At 43.6% G+C, this 20,775-nt stretch overlaps 1 protein-coding gene across 2 annotated transcripts in view; it reads left to right on the top strand.

Moving 5' to 3' along the window:
• Positions 1–18,426, top strand: part of SLC22A23 (solute carrier family 22 member 23) — an 88,870-nt gene extending 70,444 nt beyond the window's left edge. For both annotated transcript variants that reach the window (XM_035126384.3, XM_035126383.3), the window contains 5 exons: positions 1,707–1,809; positions 4,245–4,477; positions 7,183–7,215; positions 8,646–8,769; positions 15,363–18,426. In XM_035126384.3, coding sequence (XP_034982275.1) covers positions 1,707–1,809; positions 4,245–4,477; positions 7,183–7,215; positions 8,646–8,769; positions 15,363–15,720 — 851 coding nt within the window. In that variant the 3' untranslated portion in view covers positions 15,721–18,426. The remainder of the gene's footprint in view (positions 1–1,706; positions 1,810–4,244; positions 4,478–7,182; positions 7,216–8,645; positions 8,770–15,362) is intronic.
• The last annotated feature ends 2,349 nt before the right edge of the window (positions 18,427–20,775 follow it).

Genomic DNA, 20,775 nt, shown 5'->3' with positions numbered 1-20,775 from the left:
GGGGCTTCTTATTTTGCAGCAAATGGTATGGTTTATCTGTATGATAGTTTTCCAGCAGCGTCCTCAAATTTGTGAGATTACAGAGAATGATGCTTGCGGTGTACAGGAAAACTTCCAATAAAGTTTGCAAGAAGATGAGTAAAACATCTTTTTTTTCCTTGGGGCTTTTCCTCACATCACGTGAAAGGAAAATGTCAAATGGAATTTCCTGTGTTTGTAGTGGGGATGGTGGAATCTGACTACCTAATTTACTCTGAGAGAGGCTTGTCTTCCCACGTGTTACAAATGTCAAGGAAAAAAATGCACAGGGACCGCAAAGCAATATATTTCACAGGACCAATCAGTTAATAAGCTTTGGGTTATGTTTCTGCGTAAGGGCATGGTGTTAAGATGACTTTGCAGTTGTTTCAGACTTAAGGCAATAATGGTAAAGCCTAGGCAAACTAATTAGGTTAATACAGTGCAAAAGAACGCTGGTTACACAAAACCTTCCCCAACCTGCAAATCACTTTTAATAAAGCCAAGATAGAAACTGAAGACAAATCTTGGGCATCTGTTTGCTAAGGTGCTTTAAATCAAATTTATCCAACCTGGTGCCCCCCCCCCCGATGTAGTTGGACTACAACTCCTATCAGCCTCAGCCAGCATGACTGATGGGACTTGTAGTCCAAAACACCTGGAAGGCACCAGGCTGGGGAAAGCTGAAGTACACAAAGGGATCCTAGGAGAAATTATGAAACATCTGCATTTCAAGATAGAAAAAATACCTCCTCAAAAAAGTTCAATTCCATTGGACTTTCTTAAAATAATTTGAAAAGATAAGATCAGGCTCTGGTTCCTTTTACTCCCATGTAAGTCACTGCACAGGGGGGAAATCAGGTATTTTCCTACCTATATTTTATGGGATCAGAATGTCATTTCTTTTCACCACAGCGAAAGGGGACGAGTGGTTACATGTCTCTTAATTGAGTCAGGTCTGCCTGCCCACCCACAAACTTGTATTTCCCACTGTAAAGAAAACATTTATTGTGCATTATTGCTTTAGGTAAAAGCACAAGTATTGAGAATGTAATGTGAATAGGTTAAGATTTTTATTAAATATCTCTACTTGAGAGGAAACCTGAGATGGAACTGCATCTGGTCAGGCCTCTGTGAAGGTTACAGCGTAGGTGGGCCTGGCAAAAAACCTTGGTTACAGTTACTAGGGAAAGAAACACCTCTGGCAGTTAGCAGTGTTGAACGTGAATGTCACTGATATATTTGCACTGATCAGGGGCCTTTAGAAAGGACTAATATGGTTGGAGTACTGTGCGTTACTCAAAAGTTCATACTAGTCCTTAGGTATTTGGGTAAAGACCAATAGAAGGGGGTCCTGCAAGTTGACCACATATTGGTGGTCAGACACAATAGCCAGCCAGTGAGAATGTAGCTATGAAGACATGGGGGGGGGGGGTTACAAGTAACTAAGAGTGCAGTCATTGGATCAAGATTAAAGGAGACATACCAAACTCTTCTTTATATTGCACAATTGCCAGACCTGAGAGGTCTATAAGAACTCGAATAGAGTTCACCGTATTATGGAACTTGGAAGGAAGTGATGGAGAATCCGTATTAGAACCTCCATATTGCTCGGTTGCTCTGCCTCATTTCAAAACTAATGATTTCCCCCCCCCCCCTGAAAAAGTGAATTGTTACTTTTGTTTCAGAATTAGAGAGAGAACTTGGCAGGAGGCCGAAGAAGGTCTGCATTGTTAAAGTGGTGGGAACCAGGAACCTGTGGAAAAACATCGTTGTGCTGTGTGTTAATTCGTAAGTGCAACCATATTCCTGTGCAGTGTATAACATACTGGTGCCCATGGGGCAATGAGGAGAAGGTGAAGAATGCTTTACCTTTAGCGCAAAATCCCAGTGGGTGATCTCCAACTTAGAGTAGACCTATTGAAATCAATGGACTTACTCATTTCTATGGATCTTCTTGGAGTATGGCTAAAATTGGGTATCCCCTGCTGTCTTGGATTTGAGTTCTTGAAGTGAAAATCTGGTTGCTCTTCATTCTCCAAAGTGGTTAGTTCGCCCTTGGATCAGACTCAAAAGAGAACTGAATGTTAACACCTGCAGTTGTCGCCACCTCTTCATTGGAATTGGGATGTTTTGCCACTGTTGGGAAGAAGCCCTTTCCCTGCCTTCTGTTTTTGCTTTCCAACTCCCTCTCCACCAGCTGCTTTCTCCCACCGTTCCATCTTTGTGGTGGGAACACTGGAATACAACCCTAACTGGGAGAAAGCAGCTTTGTGGGAATGGTTAATCAACCCTCCAGGTTACGTGCTTCCAATACTGCTTCATGGTGGAGAAGCAACAAGGAGGGATGTTATTGCAGGTGTAACATGCAGTTTCACACTGGGGCCTTTCCAGTGCATTTTCTGTTGGTTTGTGCTGTTTGTTAGCAAGTATCACAAAGCAATTTTTGGTGTGTGAAAAACACCGTACATGCAGTGCTGTTAAGGTGAACAGCGCATGATACAAAAATCAAGGAGGCAGAGGGAGGGAGTACAAAACATCCAGATCTTTTTGTCGAAAGTGAAGACATCTGTGGGAAGTGTTCACCATGGCTAAAAGCATTCAAGTTTGCCAAAAGTCTTTGTCACCTGCAACTGGAGCAAAACATTTTGAAATAAAGCAGAGAAATCTCTCATCTCCCCTGGAATTAAAAATTAAAAGTCCCATGCTACAGCAGTAAACTAGCTTAGGGGCTGCAGGGCAGACCATGTGGTACACCTTTCTAGCCACTTTCCACCACTCAGAATTTGCCACCTGAGACAGCTGTCCCACTCTGCCTCATGGTAGGGCCGGCCCTGGCTAACACTTAGGGTTGTATGTATTCTGCAGTCTCATGCAAGTGCAGAAAATGCACTGTATTAGACAGGGCCGGCTCTTCATAGACCCCCGGTGGCGCAGTGCACCATGGCGCGGGGCTGGTAAGCTAGGCGCCGGCCTGGCAAGGAGGGCGCCGCGCGAAAACCAATTGCGCCCTGCAAGGGCGGGGCGGGCGGCGGAGCAACCTCCGCCCCTCAGCACCAGGGCGCGCGATCTGCTCAAGACGGCCCTGGTATTAGACACTGTGTGTTGAGTCTCTGCTTGCTTTTTTAAATGTGGGTGCCTTCCTCTATTTCATTGAAGAATGGCTTCACAGTGATATAGTCAATGTCCAGTGAAATATTGCTGAAGAACAGGGTTTCTTGTTTTCAGAGGACATGGCTTCAGTATCTCCCATAGTTCCTTGCCCTTTGCACCAAACTAGTAAGATTGGATAAGCTGTGCAAAATCAAGCAATTATGTATAAAAATCAATTTGCATACCATGTGCAGGTCACATAATTGTGAAGCATGACGTTTTCGCAGCCCTGGTTAATATTTAACCTAGTACCACCAATGGTACATTTGGTGTTGCATAGAACACAAAAGGTGATATCACCCTAGCTCTCTCATCAATGGTTACTAGTTGATATTGCAGCTGCCCTAACCATATGTATGGAACCTGAGCTGCAGTAGCAAAACAGTTTCTGTGTAATGTATAAGCGACTCTTCAAGGCAGTGTCCACGTTTGCCTAGCTGTGGCAAGCTGCTCTGACCCAGTGGCTCTCCTCTCCACAATGCGGTGTCCCGTGAGACTCATCACATAGATCTTTGAAGTTGCAGGGAAAGTTTATTCAATGGCAGCGAATACTCTTTGGGGGATCTGTTACTGGCATGGAATCTCTCCATGCAATACAGAAAATCCCCAGGTCGAGTCATGCTAGATGTTATGGCAGAGCCCTGACAGTAACTGCTTGGACATGATTTGCTGCAATAACATGTAGACCAGTGATGGGAACCTATTGCCCTTCAGATGATGCTAGACTCCACTCCCAACAGCCCCAGCCAGCATGGCCAATCATAAGGGATTATGATAACAACTTGTGAAAGGTCACAGGCTCCTCATTCTTCGTATAGACTCTTCCTAAAATCTGACCCTGGCTTCTAGAGCAAGTGGGAGAAATAACCATGCTTATCGGATGACTGATAAATGTAACAATAAAATAAATTGATGTGCAATTCAGATTTCCCCCCTCTACTTTTTGTAAGAGCAAAGCATTTGGGACTCCCTGCATTTCCCCTCCCTGCATTCCAGCTTTGGGTTGTATGTCATTATTTGTCTGGCTATTCAATAACAGCACCTTGTTCCTCCTTGTGTTTTGTCTCCCAAAGGCTGACTGGCTATGGGATACACCACTGCTTTGCAAAGAGTATGATGGGTCACGAAGATAAGATGTCACTCACCAACAATTTCTATGCGGACTACTATACCATGGCAGGGATAGCGCTGGCATCCTGCCTAGCCATGTGCCCTGTTGTTGGATTCCTTGGGCGAAGAGGAGGATTGCTGCTCTTCATGATCCTCACTGCTCTGGCTTCGCTTTTACAACTAGGTCTTCTCAACTGTGAGTGCAGGCATCCAACTACCATATCCCTTCTTACGTGCCTTGGGTTCGCTTAGCAAAGCACTGTGTTTTTGATTTGTATAAGGTTTCAAGCCTGCTGCTATTCTCAGCTGTAGGTGGGAAATGCACTTGTAGGGAAGTACTGTATTAAAAAAAAACCAAGAAACTAGCTGTGCCAATCTGATTTGGAGAGAGTGAAGTCCTAAACAGGGAACAATGAAAACAAAAATACATGTTGGCCCTTTGTTCCTCCCCCCCCCTTAGGGCTGCTTTACATGCTGCTTTGTCCACATTCCAGCTTTTTCATTGCAGCTGGTTGTCCTCCTCTCCACTTTAATTTTTTAGCACTGATTTGCCATGTGATTTTCACCTATTTCATGGAGCGTTTACTCAGGCCTGGAACTCTGAGCATCCAGTATTGCTGAAGAAACTGTCTGCGTGATGAAAAAGTGTCATGCCATAACTGGCACTAGAAAATCCAGCACCTTGGGGTGCAGATATCATATTGATTCATCCTTGTTACAATAAAACTAATAGCTATAGCAAGGGCCTTTACATTGTTCCATTTTCTTTGCTTGCTTCCTGTGCAAATACACTCATATTGACAAAGCTCAGAGTTCATCAGGTTTGTTTGAGTGGTTTCTTTTTTTAAAGCAAATTACTATCTGGCAATCCAATAATTTATTGGTATTGATTAACTTAAGTGCAAGCATCCTAGTACCTTTTCTCCTTTGATTCAAGGCCATCACTCTCTACATTTGAACTGCACACTTTGACTGTATTCACATGTCACATTAAAGCCATAGTTAATGTTTACAGTGGTTTAATACAAGTGAATGCCATACTTGTGCATGGTACATAGAGGTCCCCACTTGGCTGCACTCTTGCTCCTCAGCATGTTGGAATCAACAAACAAGAAGCTTTGGTTTGCCATGTGATCTGAAATAATGCTCTTACCTCTTCTTGATTTTCCACTCATTGTTTCTTTAGGAGGAATGAACTGCAAGCTTGAATTTGAATGTTTTGTTGCTTCTGGTGCAGGGAGGAGCAGAGCACCTCCTCATTCACATTTAAACATAGTCATAAGAAGCTGGGACTCTTAATCTCAGGGTCATGAGTTCAAGCCCCAGGTTGGGCAAAAGATTCTTGCATTGCAGGGGTTTGGACTAGATGACCCTCATGGTCCCCTCAAACTCTACAATTCTACGATTCTATGGAACATGTATTTTGGTTCAACATGAACCACAAGATTTATCTTTGTTTCTACAAAGGTCTGCACACTCTAGACTGGGCAGAGTCAGTGTAGGAAAGGAGTCCAATTCTTTAAAATTTAAAGCTTTAAGGGTTGCTCAGAGAAGAGAATGTTGACTGATGTGCCTTCTTCCAGCACTGCAAGTAGAACTCTCCCACCTGCTGCAGGTGTAAGTCGCATCAGCCAGCTATAGGAAGGGAAAACACCCCCGGCCATTTGAATACTGCCCATAAGGTTTGGATGCAGAGGCAATTTCTCTTCACAGAGTATAAAAGCACCACCAGGAGCAAACCAGTACCAGACTACTTTTACTATGTTCCCTGCTTTTAGCCTAGCACTCTCTCCTGTTCAGATGCTAAAGGTGCATCAGCTGTGCCTTATGGAAGTTCCCTCAGAGTCTTTAGCACCTGTTCAAGAAAAATCTGATCGTGTGATACTTGTGGAAGAGGCAGGTCTTCCCAAATGACTGCGTGTCTCATGGAGCTTCCTATAGTGTGTCAAATGCATTTTCTTAAGCACAGCTCTTTACATGATTAGCTTATGTAGTGCACATAACAAGCTGAAAGCCATCTACTATAAAGCAGTAATGGGAAACCTGCGGCTCTCCATATGTTGTTGGACTCTGCTCCCAGCATCCCCTCTGGCACGGCCAATGGTCAGAGATCATGGAAGTAGTTCAGCAACACCTGGATCCCCAGAGATTCCCCATCCCTGCCTCCAAGACTTCTATCTGCTCATTATGTATATTAACCGTTTATATGGAAATTGCTCAAACAAGCAGAAAATGGAAGGAAAGGCATGGAGAGGAGGACCCCAGTTTATGATCATCACAAAGTTTTGAGTCCTGAGATTTACAATAGTGGAAACCTTTGGAGTTCTGTCCAGTAAATTTTTTCAGAGCTCCTGGGTGCCAGGCTCATGCAAGACTTAAGGTTCCGTTCATTGCTCATATTGGATGTGTGTGCGCACTTAAATAGCTGGTGAATAGTGTTTCAGTCTGCTCACTCATTGTTGAGCTTCAGCACAGACAACTTAGTTGAATGATGCAAGAGTTGTGTTTTATTTTTAAAAAAGGGTTAAGGGTTTTGCTTTCTAAGGAACCCCCTCTGAGAATTACAGCTAATTTTGGCTCTTTTAAAAAATTCTCCCTTCATTATCAACATAAAGGCCTTTGTTTGGTTTCTGCGCTAATTTCAGGCCTTGAAAGCTTCAATAGCGTGCCTCCCATTGTTGTTCTCTCTCATTAGAATTCAGTCTTTCCATTGGGAATCAGACAGAAAATTGCATGTCCTGTCATGTTGGGTGGGGAAAGGGGCTATTTTATGGTGTAATTTGCTTTTTACTTTTCAAATAGCTGGCATTTAATTGTCATGTTTTTCTATGCATATTCTTGATGGTCTGTTTTCTTTCTCTCTCTCCCCTATTTGTAATACATTTGTGCTTCTGAGTCCAGTGATAGGAAAATACAGTCAACTTCCAGACTCAGGTATAGTTTTCAAGTCCATTTTTTGAATGTGATTTGTTTTTGTTGTGCTACAATATTCTGACATTACTTCCCTCCCAACCATAATGCATCTGCACCTCAGGCTCACACACTCCTTTCCCTCCCCACCCCAGCTGAATGTCTGAAGCAAGCAATCCCACATTTAGAGAACTGGAGGCACCTCACTAACACTGACAATCGAAACTGTTAGGAAATAATGTAAAATTCATTCATTGAAAAATAGTGTTTTTTGAGGTTACAGAAGAAAATGCAAAAAAAAAGTGTCTTGGATGTTTCTTTAAATCTGTGATAGCAGATTTGCACACATGCCCTGTTCGATCCTGCAAATATCAAATAATGGACATGGTTGTGTGAACCAGCCTTCCACATGCTTCTGTATATGCCAGTAGTATTCTTACACGGGTCTTAAGTGGTAGATAGGAATGAATCAGTCTGTTTCCAGTCTGTGTTCACCCATAAGTCCATTTAACATTAATTTGCAAAAAGCAAAAATTAAAACTGTTAAAAATTGCCCCAAAATTACATTCATATTTAAATATTTAGTTTTAGGCATGTTTTCTCTCAAAATATGCATATCTAAACCATTTAGATACATTTTATAAGCTGAGGGCTACACTGAAACATTGGGGAAGTCTGGTACATAGGCAAGTTCTGAGCCACACATTAGACTGGTTGATGCAGGTTTAGAAAAACACTGGCTTCCTCAAGCATCTGTAATTGTGGCTGTGCTTCAGTTGGGTAAGGAAAATTGAATATAAGCTACACCACGGAAAATATTTCTCCTGCTGTTCTTCATCCCTGGGGAGGGCTAGGTCATCCAGTGCTAGGGAGGGGGGAGGCAGGATTGCTTTCCCTGCAACAATGTCCAAAAACGTGGCATTTTACCCTTCTCAATAAGAATGAATAGCTACAGTTTTATTATGTGAAATGGTGAAAAGGTTCACATTGGGAATCACTAGTATAATAGTTTAACCTGTTCTCTGCTTTACTGTCTCCTGCATTACTGTGCATTGCTGTTCTGTACTGCTGTTTCGTTTTGCATTGGTTAGTTTTGTGTTTTTATACAGTGATTTTGTTGGAATTTGCATGGGTCGCCTCCAGTGCTTGTCCTACTCAGAATAGAGTCTTACGGAAACTAATGGCACTAAGTCATTTTCCTTAACTTCCGTGAGCCTGCTTGGAGCAGGACTAGCGTTGGCTAGAACTGTATCTTTCTTAAATTGACATACTTTTGTAAACTGCCCTGAGACCAGCCAGTGATGGGAGAGCTATAACCGAAACTAATAACTAAATGGCTGGTTTTATTTGGACATAATAATAGTGTTTGGTGGAGGGGGGGTGGTTTTAAAAGGCTACTACCTATTGATCATGAATGAGATGGAGGTTAAGCTTTTTTTGCATGTGTCTCGTAGGTATGAGCGACACTGTAAAGGACAAATTCTCTACAGCGTTTTCCATCGTCGGGATGTTTTCATCACACGCAGTAGGAAGTCTCAGCGTTTTCTTCTGTGCAGAAATCACACCAACAGTTATAAGGTATGGCCATAAAAAGCTCACTCAAGCTTGAGGAGACGTTCTGAAGTCTCTTGTTTTTCCACAAGGTAGTCCACTGGTGCCTTTTTTGGGTAGTTTTTTGGGATGGTCGCTTTGGAACCAACTCCATTAAACCCCCCGATTAGCAGTAAATGGTAGCTTTTGCAGGGAAGGTTCCATCAGTATTGCAACATAGGACAAAAAGAGCTTTAAAAAAATACAGTGGTACCTCGGTTTACGAACTTAATCCATTCCGGAAGTCTGTTCTTAAACTGAAACCGTTCTTAAACCGAGGCACGCTTTCCCTAATGAGGCCTCCAGCCGCCGCTGCCCTTCCACCATTCAGATTCCGTTCTTAGAATGAGGTAAAGTTCACAAACCAGGACACTACTTCCGGTTTTGTGGAGTTCATAAAACAAATAGTTCGTAAACAGGGCTGTTCTTAAATCGAGGTACCACTGTATCCCCATGTGCTGTTTTCTGTTTTCAGGATGTACAGCAGAGTGGGAAATATTTGGGCCAGTTGCTACCATCCTTTCCCAGGGTTGATATAAGGATGCAAAGGCAAATGGACTATGTGCCCTGAGCTCCTTGGGTGCATGTTGGGATTCTTTTTAAAAATAGTAAGAAATAAAATAAAGGTGGATTTGTATAATTTGGCTAGATCACTAGTAAAGCAAGACTCTGAGCATGGCATGATCATGGAATCATAGAACTGTAGAGTTGGAAGAGAGCTTCCTGCAGCCAATCAAAAGCCACTTTGGTTTCCAAACATTTTGGAAATCCAACGGTCTTCCAGAATGGATTCCGTTTGACTTCCAAGGTATGACTGTATTGGGGCAGTAATAATAGTACTGTTCAGCCTCCTAAGATTGCTGCAACAATTGTTGAGATTGTGAATTTCTCTGAATATGAGAAAAAAGCACTACATCAGTAAAAACATAAATTAATTCACTTGCTATTGTTTCATTTTTGTTGCTTACCACCTTGAGCTCTAATAAGAAAAGGTGGTATATTATTTAATAAGTAGCATTCTTTTTCAGTACAGTAGTACCTCTGGTTACAAACTTAATTCATTCTGGAGATCTGTTCTTAACCTGAAACCATTCTTAATCTGAGGTACCACTTTAGCTAATGGGTCTCCCGCTGCCGCCGCACCACCAACACATGATTTCTGTTCTCATCTTGAGGTAAAGTTCTTAACCCGAGGTACCACTTCTGGGTTAGCGGACTCTGTAACCCAAGGTGTTTGTAACCCGAGGAACCACTGTATTAAATTAAGTTGTTCTTACTGATGTTAACAGGAAATGCATTATTGACCTTTAGGTTAATTTTGTGCATCAACTCAGCTGGATTTTTAAGAGTGTCGTAGCTCAAGATGAAATTAATAGAAATCTTACCAGCACAAAGTCTTTTCAAATAAAGCAAGAACAAAAATCAAAACGTATAGTCAATAGGTCAGTCAATAGCATTTATTAGAACCGCCACTTTCTTTGTCACAAGCAAAAGTCCGGTTGTGGACAGCTCAAAATTCAAGCACCCAGAGTGTGTTTTGTCTCACAAAAGCTACAACACTGAGAGCTGCAGAATGGAGGCTCCTTGATAGAACAGCATTTAGTATGCTGATGCCTAAGTTTTGTTCGCTTCCTCTGGTCCCATGCTGCCAAGTACTTTAGGCACCATTGAAGACTTTTAATTCCTTATGCCAAGGAGTTCATTTGTAAAGCTCCTTTCGGGCACTTAACAAAATGAAACTCCTAACCCTGCCACAGTAAACTTGTTGACGAAACAGCTGTGTGCGTTCTTGCTGCTGGAACAAGAGGATGTTTTTTTTTTAATAGAACAGGTTAATTTCGGGAGGAGGGACAGAAGAGTAGCAGGGATGCAAGTTGGCAAAATGGTGGCGGTATTTTGGCTACCTAAGCAATGTCACTCACATCCTGAGCATTTGAAATAGAGATAATGATGTGAATGAGCCAAGGCAGCTAGCAAGAGCTTGGGGATATGCCCTAAAATGCTCCCCTCCCCTTTTGTAAGTAAAGAGGAGGAGTTTTCTCAGGAATCCAGTCCTGGGGAGCAGGTGCAGCCCATGTACAGATGTGTACTGTGCCATTGTACATCACTTCTGGGGGGTGGCCAAGGGAATGGAAGGCATATGCAGCCTTCATCCACCGCAGCCAGATGGTGAATGAGGAGATGGAAGAGGTCTGCTCTGTTCAGTGCTGGCACAACCTGCTATATTTATGCAAAGGCCTCCAGTCTTCTGCATCAAACAGTGACATAATTGGTTTGCATTGGCAGCTCATTCTAGGGGCCGCTGTTTGGACTCGCTGCAGGGGCCGAGTGCTTGCGATGAAGGCTTTGCTAAGCGCAAGTCCTTCGTGTCCTGTTGTAGTAGCCTACTAGCACAGTGCTTAATTCTGTGTATGCCAGTGGAACGGCAGCTCTCTGAATCTGCATTGGATAGCCATTCATGGCCGGACTCTCCTAACTGGGACCGGGACAGACAAGAACAGGGTAGTGCAAAATAAATCTGGATGCAGTTTTTATATCCATAGGGATTTGCAAAGCAGTCTTACGGCTCTGTCAGACATCTGAGCCCACGGCAATAAAAAAGGGAAGTAGACTTGAAATGCTCTTCTTGCAGAAAAGAAGGGCCGGTATGATGTTTGTGGGTCTGATTCCTGAGCACTGAGGTTTCTCTTGGCAGGATTGGCTAGTGGGGGGGGCAGTGCCATGCCACCTCCCTCCCAACAATGGTGTTGCTGCCATTTGCTGAAACAGGAGGTGGTGGCATAGATAATGGTGAGGTTGGGCCTGCTTGGGTGGGCCAGTAGGAGCGTTGGGTTGGCTTTACCATCACCCTGCAACACCCCTGCACTGTCCTGGTAAGCAGCCGCCGCTCCTGATTGGATGGTATTTCACTGTTAGGTTTTCAGTTTTCAGTTGATTAATCGGAGGAATCAGCTGGAAAAAGTAACAGTTAGCATTTGGAGAGAGACTGTTAGCATATTCAGAGCTTTTGGCAAAGCTTATCTTTTAATCTATACAACCGTACTGCAAGGTCAAGATGAGAATAACAACAACAACAACAACAACAACAACAACAACAACAACAACAACAACACTTTATTTATACCCCGCCCATCCGGCTGGGTTTCCCCAGCCACTCTGGGCAGCTTCTCAACAGAATATTAAAAGCACAATAAAACATCAAACATAAAAAACTTCCCGAGCCAGGGCTGCCCTCAGATGTCTTCTAAAAGTCTAATAGCTGTTTATTTCCTTGACATCTGATGGGAGGGCGTTCCACCACGGGGGGGGGGGTGACACTACCAAGAAGGCCCTCTGCCTGGTTCCCTGTAACCTCACTTCTCGCAGTGAGGGAACCGCCAGAAGGCCCTCAGAACTGGACCTCAGTGTCTGGGCTGAACGATAGGGGTGGAGATGCTCCTTTGGGTATACTGTACTGGGCCAAAGCAGTTTATCCCCATATTTCCTATAGCCAGTGTTGCACCTGAGACAGTGGTTTCTCTGATGCCATCTAATAAATTTCTGACAGAGAAGTGATTCATACTGGCCACTTTTTGTGGATAAGATGCAGTGCTGTACCAGCTCTTGGATTAATTGGGGAAAGATATTTTAAGCACTATACTCTTTTAAAAATGTGAAGCTACCTAAGCCATGGGTGGCAGGCCCCATCGTAGAAGTGGCATTCCTCCCTCTCACACATGGAATGGAATAGAATGCAGGATTGGGCCTGCCATGACAGGAATTTGTATCATCTGAAAACAAAGTATGATTCCTTCATCTGTAAATGTGTGCAGATTTCATCAATCAACTAAAATTCATCCAGTTGGTAGCAGATATTTCTTTAATCTGACGGCACCCTGTTGGCTGACTGAATGACTAACTGACGAGAAAAGAAATATTCAGAATTTTAGAGTGGAAGAATGATAAAGAACCGTAACTATAAAATGTCTTTTTCATTTTGAGGATCACACTTCAAAATGACCTTAACAGATTAGACAACTGGGCCAAAGCAAACAAGGAGAAATGTAAAGTACTACACTTGGGCAAAAAAAAAAAAAATGAAAGGCACAAATACAGGATGGGTGACACCTGGCTTGAGAGCAGTACATGTGAAAAGGATCTAGGAGTCTTGGTAGACCACAGACTTGACATGAGTCAGCAGTGTGATGCAGCAGCTAAAAAAGCCAATGCAATTCTGGGCTGCATCAATAGGAGTATAGCTTCTAGATCTAGGGAAGTAATAATACCACTGTATTCTGCTCTGGTCAGACCTCACCTGGAGTACTGTGTCCAGTTCTGGGCACCACAGTTCAAGAAGGATACTGACAAGCTGGAACGTGTCCAGAAGAGGGCAACCAAAATGGTCAAAGGCCTGGAAACGATGCCTTATGAGGAACGGCTTAGGGAGCTGGGTATGTTTAGCCTGGAGAAGAGAAGGTTAAGGGGTGATATGATAGACATGTTCAAATATATGAAAGGATGTCATATGGAGGAGGGAGAAAAATTGTTTTCTGCTGCTCCAGAGAAGCGGACACGGAGCAATGGATTCAAACTTCAAGAAAGAAGATTCCACCTAAACATTAGGAAGAACTTCCTGACAGTAAGAGCTGTTCGGCAGTGGAATTTGCTACCAAGGAGTGTGGTGGAGTCTCCTTCTTTGGAGGTCTTTAAGCAGAGGCTTGACAGGCATATGTCAAGAATGCTTTGATGGTGTTTCCTGCTTGGCAGGGGGTTGGACTGGATGGCCCTTGTGGTCTCTTCCAACTCTATGATTCTATGATTCAATCACTGTAGTTCCTCATTATTTTTAAGTGGCTCTGTATAAATCTGAGGAAAGCCTGCTCCCTAGTGATGACAAAAGAGAATTTCACAAGTTAGTTTTTAGCGATCTGGAGATAGAAAGTAGACTCGCTCATGAAAGCAACAGATGGGCAATTATGAGTGGTTGCCCTTTGTATATTATATCTTAGCATAAGTTTCCTCCTTTTCCATCATTGATGTTATTAAGTGGTGTTTGGTGAATTGCTACAAATTTAAACTAGGCAACATATCCACACTAGTTTCACAATTATAAGACTTCATTGTTTCTGCTTATTTTTTTTAAATGGCCAGGGTTGGGTTGTGTGGAATAATTTTTACTCAAAGCACACAGAATTTGGATTTTCAAGGGCATGGAAATTGATCCTTCTTGGTTTTCTTCCCCAACTGGGTGTGAAGGGTAGTAAATATCTGGGACCATTGAAATGGCCAGGTAAAATCTGAGTAAGATGATGGGGTATCATTGACATGAAATTAACTAGGGCAGAACTCTTAGTTTTTTCCTTCCAAAGGTGCAGATAACTTTGAGGAGTACCAATCGAGGTCTAACCCCTTTTCATTCCAAGGTGCCTCTTACTTTTAGAGCCCTTGCCACCCCTAGAAGGAGGAGTCTAGCTGCTTAGTCCAAAAGCTGAGCAGTGTCCCATCGTGTGCCCACCCCCTGCCCCCCCCACCTACTAAAGATGGGGAAAATACATTCACAGTAATAAATTATATTAGGAATTGAAGGCAAAGAATGTTACGGTTGGGTTGCTGGGGAGCCTCCTTATTCCAGGAGGAAACTTAAAGAATGAATCATTTTGGGCTACTAATTGCCATTTTTTGACACAATTTAAGCTTCATGAAGTTGTCAGTGGAGTTGCCCTTTCTCTATTGAAAGGGTGGAGGAAAGAATTACTTTACGATGCTCCAGGAGAGAGAGCATGATTTTTGGAGTCTGGAGCAGCAGAAGGTACACAGCCAGGGCTTACCTTCCAAGTCCCGGACTGCAGAATCCGGGACCGGCAGCCGTGTGACACCGGAAGTTGCGTCGATGTAACTTCCGGTGTCGCTTTGCCCTTCTATGGGCACCAAAAATGGCCACCGCCGGCTTCAAAAGTAGCTTCTACACATGACCGGAAGTGCGTCGACGCAACTTCCGGTGTCAGCCCGCCCATCTATGGGCACCAAAATGGCCGCCGCCGACACAGGAAGTCGCATCTACGCACTTCCGGTCATGCGTAGATGTGACTTTTGAAGCCGGCGGTGGCCATTTTTGTGCCCATAGAAGGGCAAATCAGAAAAAAAAATGGCCACCGGCAGGAGAAAATAACGGAGAAAAACGGGAGACGAAGTGATAAAGGGGGACCACCGGGGAAAGGTAAGTAAAAACGGGGGTTTCCCGGGGAAAACGGGAGACTTGGCAGCTATGAGCCAGGGACCCATTCCTGTGGAACTTGCTAGTACAGGAAGGTTGGACCTTTCTGCTTTTTGAGGTGCATTTAAAGACCTTCCAGAAGTATACACTAACTGCTCCTGTTGGCATTTTAATTGCGATGTTCTAATTGTGGCAAACTGCTTTGGGTTTCCTTATTAAAAGAAGTTGGTGCATAAGTGAAGTGAACCGTTTCAAAGGCGACTCCGCCGTATGGGCAACTGCATATACAATTCTGATGCGTTTATGATGCCGTAACATTGCAAACTGGTAAATCTGTAACCAAACTGATTTTTGTTACCTATATATCTATGCATGCTCATTTCCACAGGGGAGGTGGGCTTGGCCTCGTCCAGGCGAGCGCAGGCTTTGGCATGCTCACGGCGCCCATCATGGAGCTCCACAACCAGAAAGGCTACTTCCTGCACCATGTCATCTTTGCCTGCTGCACCCTCATCTGCATCATCTGTATCCTCCTGCTGCCCGAGAGCAAAAACCAGAACCTGCCGGAGAACATTCCAGATGGCGAACATTACACCCGCCAGCCCCTCCTGCCGCACAAGAAGGGGGAACAGCCTCTGCTGCTGACAAACTCCGAACTCAAGGATTACTCTGGCCTCCATGATTCGGCCGCCGTGAACGACGGAGTGTCCGAGAGCGTCACTGCCAACGGGATGAAGGCGATATAGCTGGCCGGCTGGAGGAGAAAGCACTTTTGGTGAGGCAGTGCTTTCCACAAGAGGTTTACAGACCAGTGAAATTAAAGGGACAGATAAATGGGGGATTTGGACTCTGCTGCTAAAGCCACTTTTCGTAGGAATCTTTTGATTGGGGTGCAAATTGCTTTGGAACCAGTAATGGGGGGGGAATTCATCATCAAAGCAAACTGGCTGGAGACAAAACTGCCCGTCGGAACTTTTCTTTTCTTCCTGCCATGAAATGTTTCTATTTATTTTAATGATTCTCCCCACCATGAAGCACTTTATTCCCTTTTCTCCTTTGTTGACCACAAACATGAAGCCGCGTTGTTCTCCGTAAGAGCAGACATTCCAAGATAGAAATCATGAGATACGTTTTGCTTTTTATTGTCTCTTTGTGCTTTTGTTGGAGGAATGAAGCATCTCCTTGCTGCGACAAAGAATTCTTTGACTACTGACGTTTTAGGTTCAACCAATTTTCTTTGTCTCTCCAGATAATCCAGTCCTCCCTACTACCAGCCCGTCTTGCAGTTTACCTACTGTATAAGTGTGCATACAAAGCTCTCACTTAAAATTCCAACTCCGTTCTAGGCAGCAGAAATCGAGTTTGGTTAGTGAGCTGTAGTCTGTTTTTTAAAAAGCTGTTTTCTAAACTTGATTTAAAAGAAACCACTGCACAAGCAAACTATGGTTTTTCCAATGGAGATCAGGCATGTGGATTTAAAAGAGGAATGTGTCTCTTTATAGGGAATTCTTTCAAGTGTTTATTATTAGTAATAATAACAACAACAATAAGCAATTTCAAAATTCATTACTCAGTGGTAAACAAGGCTTTACCTAAAGTGGTTCTGACCTAACACAGGTTCTAGGGACTATAAGGTAGTGCTTTTTCTATGAGAATATTTCCAATTTGGGAAGGACTTGAACATGCTTGGTCCAGAAGTGGCTAGACTGGAAAGTTCTGTCTATCCCAACACTGGCTCAGCTGTGAGCCCTCCCTGTCCCCCAAAGACTGATTTTAACAGACTAATATGAGTGGTAAGCTGTTAATGAAATGATATGATAAATTAATGCTTCGGGTTAGGGGAAGAGGAGATGGGGAGATGGGGAATAATAAACCAAACAGGCTCTTTGGATGTTTAATGGAGACCAGAGTGGTTTCCTTATGAGATGTGTAATAGTGCTTTTCCAAGAATAGGTTTGCATATTATCAGCCGGCTGCCATTTTCCAACGTGAAAGCTTGTGGGAAATGGCCACTTGAAGTGCACCAAAATAAAAATCCCAAGTGCTCTTGTAGGATTTCTCCTCCCCCCCCCAATAAACAAATGCATTGGCCCCCTATGGTTCACTTGGCTGAAAACAGACGTCCCCTGATCCTAAATGTATTTAGACACCGTAATTCAACAGAGGTTGCTCCTGCTTAAAATGGGTTTAGGATCAGGATGTCAACAAAGCAAAAATAAAAAATAAAAAGAGCAACCCTCTTCCTTCCTCTTCCACCAAAAGCTAACAACGATTTAAATGTTCTTAACACAAACATATGTTGGCTGCTCAAGCCGTGTTTGTTGCGCAAGAGCCTTGCAGAGCCAGCTTTGTCCAAGGATGTTCTGGAGTTGCAGCTACTTTGCTTATACTTAACGGTCCCCTTCCCTCCCCATCCACTCAGACCATGCATTTGTGATTGCCCAGTGGTACAGCCATTTAAATGAGTGCAGCAGCCAGATGTGTGGTGACGTGTCACTTTGTTTGATGTACATCTTGCATTTGTGGGTGAAGGAAAGGGACTCTTTCCCCCCCGCCCCCGGTGTGCTTTCCTCCCTGCCGTGACCCTTCTTTGCTCTATATATTGTCTGTTAACTTGCTTGTGTTTCTTCTTTCTTCCTCTGCCAGGCTGCTTTTTGCATTCCTGCGACCAAGCCCACAAAAGCGGCTTGTAATGTAGCAAGTTGTGCAGCATTTCAGTGCTGGCTTTTTGCTAGGAGGGCAAAATGGGCCTGATCTAAGAGGCAAGAATGTATGTACTTGAGAAGAAAAAAAATGACGTTGTTGTAAAGCTGGTAACTTTCATACAGAGGATGAGACACTCGGGGAAAATTTTTCTCAAGCCCCGTTGAGGGAAAGACAACAACACTGAAATAATTCCCCCCCCTAAAGTACCACTGCTGCATTCACCTGAGTGGGACTTGAAAAAGTGCGAGCCCCATCTTTCTTACACTCTCTAATAAACTGTCTGGCTTCAACCACAAGAAAGGCCACTTTATTCCTCTCCATTCTTCTTTTATGTCGAGACTATTACAACCTTGCAGTGAAAAATAAGGCCTCTTTGAATTGTGCAGTATTCATGTGCCAAATTTGTGTAACGCCTTTTATATAATGCTTGTTAGCAAGCAACCTATCAGGAACATCCCTAGCATTTCAGTAAAATCTATGAAGTATAATTTTTTTTCGTTGTTTTTAAACAAGAGTGGGCCCCTGAAAAGCATTTTAGAGAGAGGCAGAGAGAGAATTTGGTTATGGACGTGCAAAAGGTCTAGGCCAACACACAGCACTTTTGCAATCCTTGTGGTACAAAACAGATTTTTAATTCCCCGTCTCTGTGCATATAGTCTTAGAATAGTGTAATGAATCATGTGGACCACATGCCAGCCTGTGGAGTTCATTGCATTTTAACACCATTAAAGTCTTTGTTGTGCTCATTTCTTTTGCCTGCTGCGCTTTCTACTTTCCTGTTCTGATGTGATGCTCCTTAACTTTACAAACATGCAAAAGCAAGAGAGAGGGAGTTTCTCAACATATTTAATGGACTATGTAAGGTGATGGGAGCACTTGGTGATATATATTTTTTTAAAAAGAATTATATAAAAATTAATCTTTTGATTTTTCTCCCCTTTTATTTATATCGTTGGAAACCTCACTTTTTAATCAATTTCCAGCTTTGAATTTTGTTTCCAGCTTATTTTACAGTTTTCCCTTGGTCCAAAAGCAAATGTTCATTTCCCTTCGCAATACTACAGTACTTTTGCTGAAGATACTTTAAACATTCTTTTGATAGCGCCCAGTACCTCACGGTGCTTAACAGATTCAAACCAGCTTTCGACGAAGGGACAAGATTAGCACTAACTTACCATCCGAGCAAAGAGCACTACTGAATTTGCTGCACTACGGTCCTGTATAACTTGTGAAAAGTACTTCTCTAATGTCAGGTGCTCTGTTCTGGAGGTCTCAAGCAACCAAGGTTTCTGGAAGCCCCGATATCTCCATAGCATGTAGCTGAACACAGCTCACCATCTAAACCGGTTGCAAGTTATTACAGCCTTACCGTAATGTGATGTTGACATCTGTACTGTGATGATGACATCTCCATAGGAACCAGGAATTTCTGGACTGCCCTGTTGTCTGCTCCTCACCCACATATCCTTTGTGTCCTTAAGACAGGCCTGTCAGCTGCATATCGAAGCTTGTCAGCCATTTGAGTTGGCTTTCTGTTTTCGCATCTAGGCCACAGTCCTCATTGTGTAGGCATTATGTAGTAGGCCTCTACATGCAACAAGCATGTGCACACTGCCAGAGGGTTGGGAGTTTGACAAGCCCATCTTTGAGGAAACACTGGTTTCCATTTCACTTTTTAAGGCTCTGCAACAGTGTACAAGGGAGGCAGGCAATGATTCGTGGAAGGTTGTAATAATAATAATAATAATTTATTATTTATACCCCGCCCATCTGGCTGGGTTTCCCCAGCCACTCTGGGCAGCTTACAACAGAAAAATGAAATAAAACAATTAAACATTAAAAGCCTCCCTAAACAGGGCTGCCTTCAGATGTCTTCTAAAAATCTGGTAGCTGCTTTTCTCTTTGACATCTGATGGGAGGGCGTTCCACAGGGCAGGCGCCACCACCGAGAAGGCCCTCTGCCCGGTTCCCTGCAACTTGGCTTCTCGCAACGAGGGAACCGTCAGAAGGCCCTCGGCACTGGACCTCAGTGTCCGGGCAGAACGATGGGGGTGGAGACGCTCCTTCAGGTATACTGGACCGAGGCCATTTAGGGCTTTAAAGGTCAGCACCAACACTTTGAACTGTGCTCGGAAACGTACTGGGAGCCAATGTAGGATCTTGTAGGGGCACCATTGACCATAGTGTGCACATTGTTCGGTGAACCGCCCTGAGACTTCCAGGTATAGGGCGGCATATAAATTCAATACATTATTATTATTATTATTATTATTATTATTATTATTATTATTATTATTCAGCCTGCAACCAGTTAAGTTTTGCACTTTACTGCAAACCTCTGCTTTGAGCAGAGATGAAAGGGAACAACTGTGTACATCACAAGCCTTTGCCGGGAAATAAATCAAGAAAGAAAGCATCCTCTGTTGCACAATCTTCATCTCTGCTTAAAAACAATCTACCTCCTGGCTGGTCCTAGTGAGTTCTTCCTTAGCAGGAAAAAAGGCTGTTCAAATATCACCCTCATACGAGAGAGGGAACCAGACCATGCAACCATGCCTTCATTGGTAGTGTTTTGTTCCTTGTTCCTTCTTCAGATAGTCCCCTTCATAGTCCGTGAACACTCCATTAAAAGTAACACTTTGACATTGGCCATGTCCGTCCCTCCTTTGCTGGTAAACACAAGGGAAGAGTTCATGGGGAAAGGAAGACACTAGCAGTCACTGCAGCCTCAGCCTGTAGGAGTTGTGGTTTTCAGTTGCCTCTACTGACTTCTAGCCATGACTGAGGTGAAGGAGCTGAGTGCTTGAGGACATCTTGTCCTCAGGTCAGTTTCCGCTATGCTACCACAAGCCATACTAAACACGTCAGTGGGGCTGTGCCAAAGGCTGACTCAGCCTATAGCAATGCGACTAAAAGACCAGCTTTGGCACACATGCTGGCAGATGACCATGGTTGCGGCAGGATGACGACTGAAAGGTGTTGATTGCCAGGTGATTCTAGATGGACACATAACATTCAGTACTCTTCATAGGAACCCATGGAGTGGAGGTCAAGAACCAAGGCAGCCAGTCATCCCAATTAAGTAGTTGCCAGGT

The sequence above is a fragment of the Zootoca vivipara genome, chromosome 8 (genome assembly GCF_965207765.1).
Source record: "Zootoca vivipara chromosome 8, rZooViv2.hap1.1, whole genome shotgun sequence".
NCBI classification, from domain to species: Eukaryota; Metazoa; Chordata; class Lepidosauria; order Squamata; family Lacertidae; genus Zootoca; species Zootoca vivipara.
The sequence above is the reverse complement of the archived record's forward strand: the minus strand, read 5'-3'. Positions and strand labels throughout refer to the sequence as shown.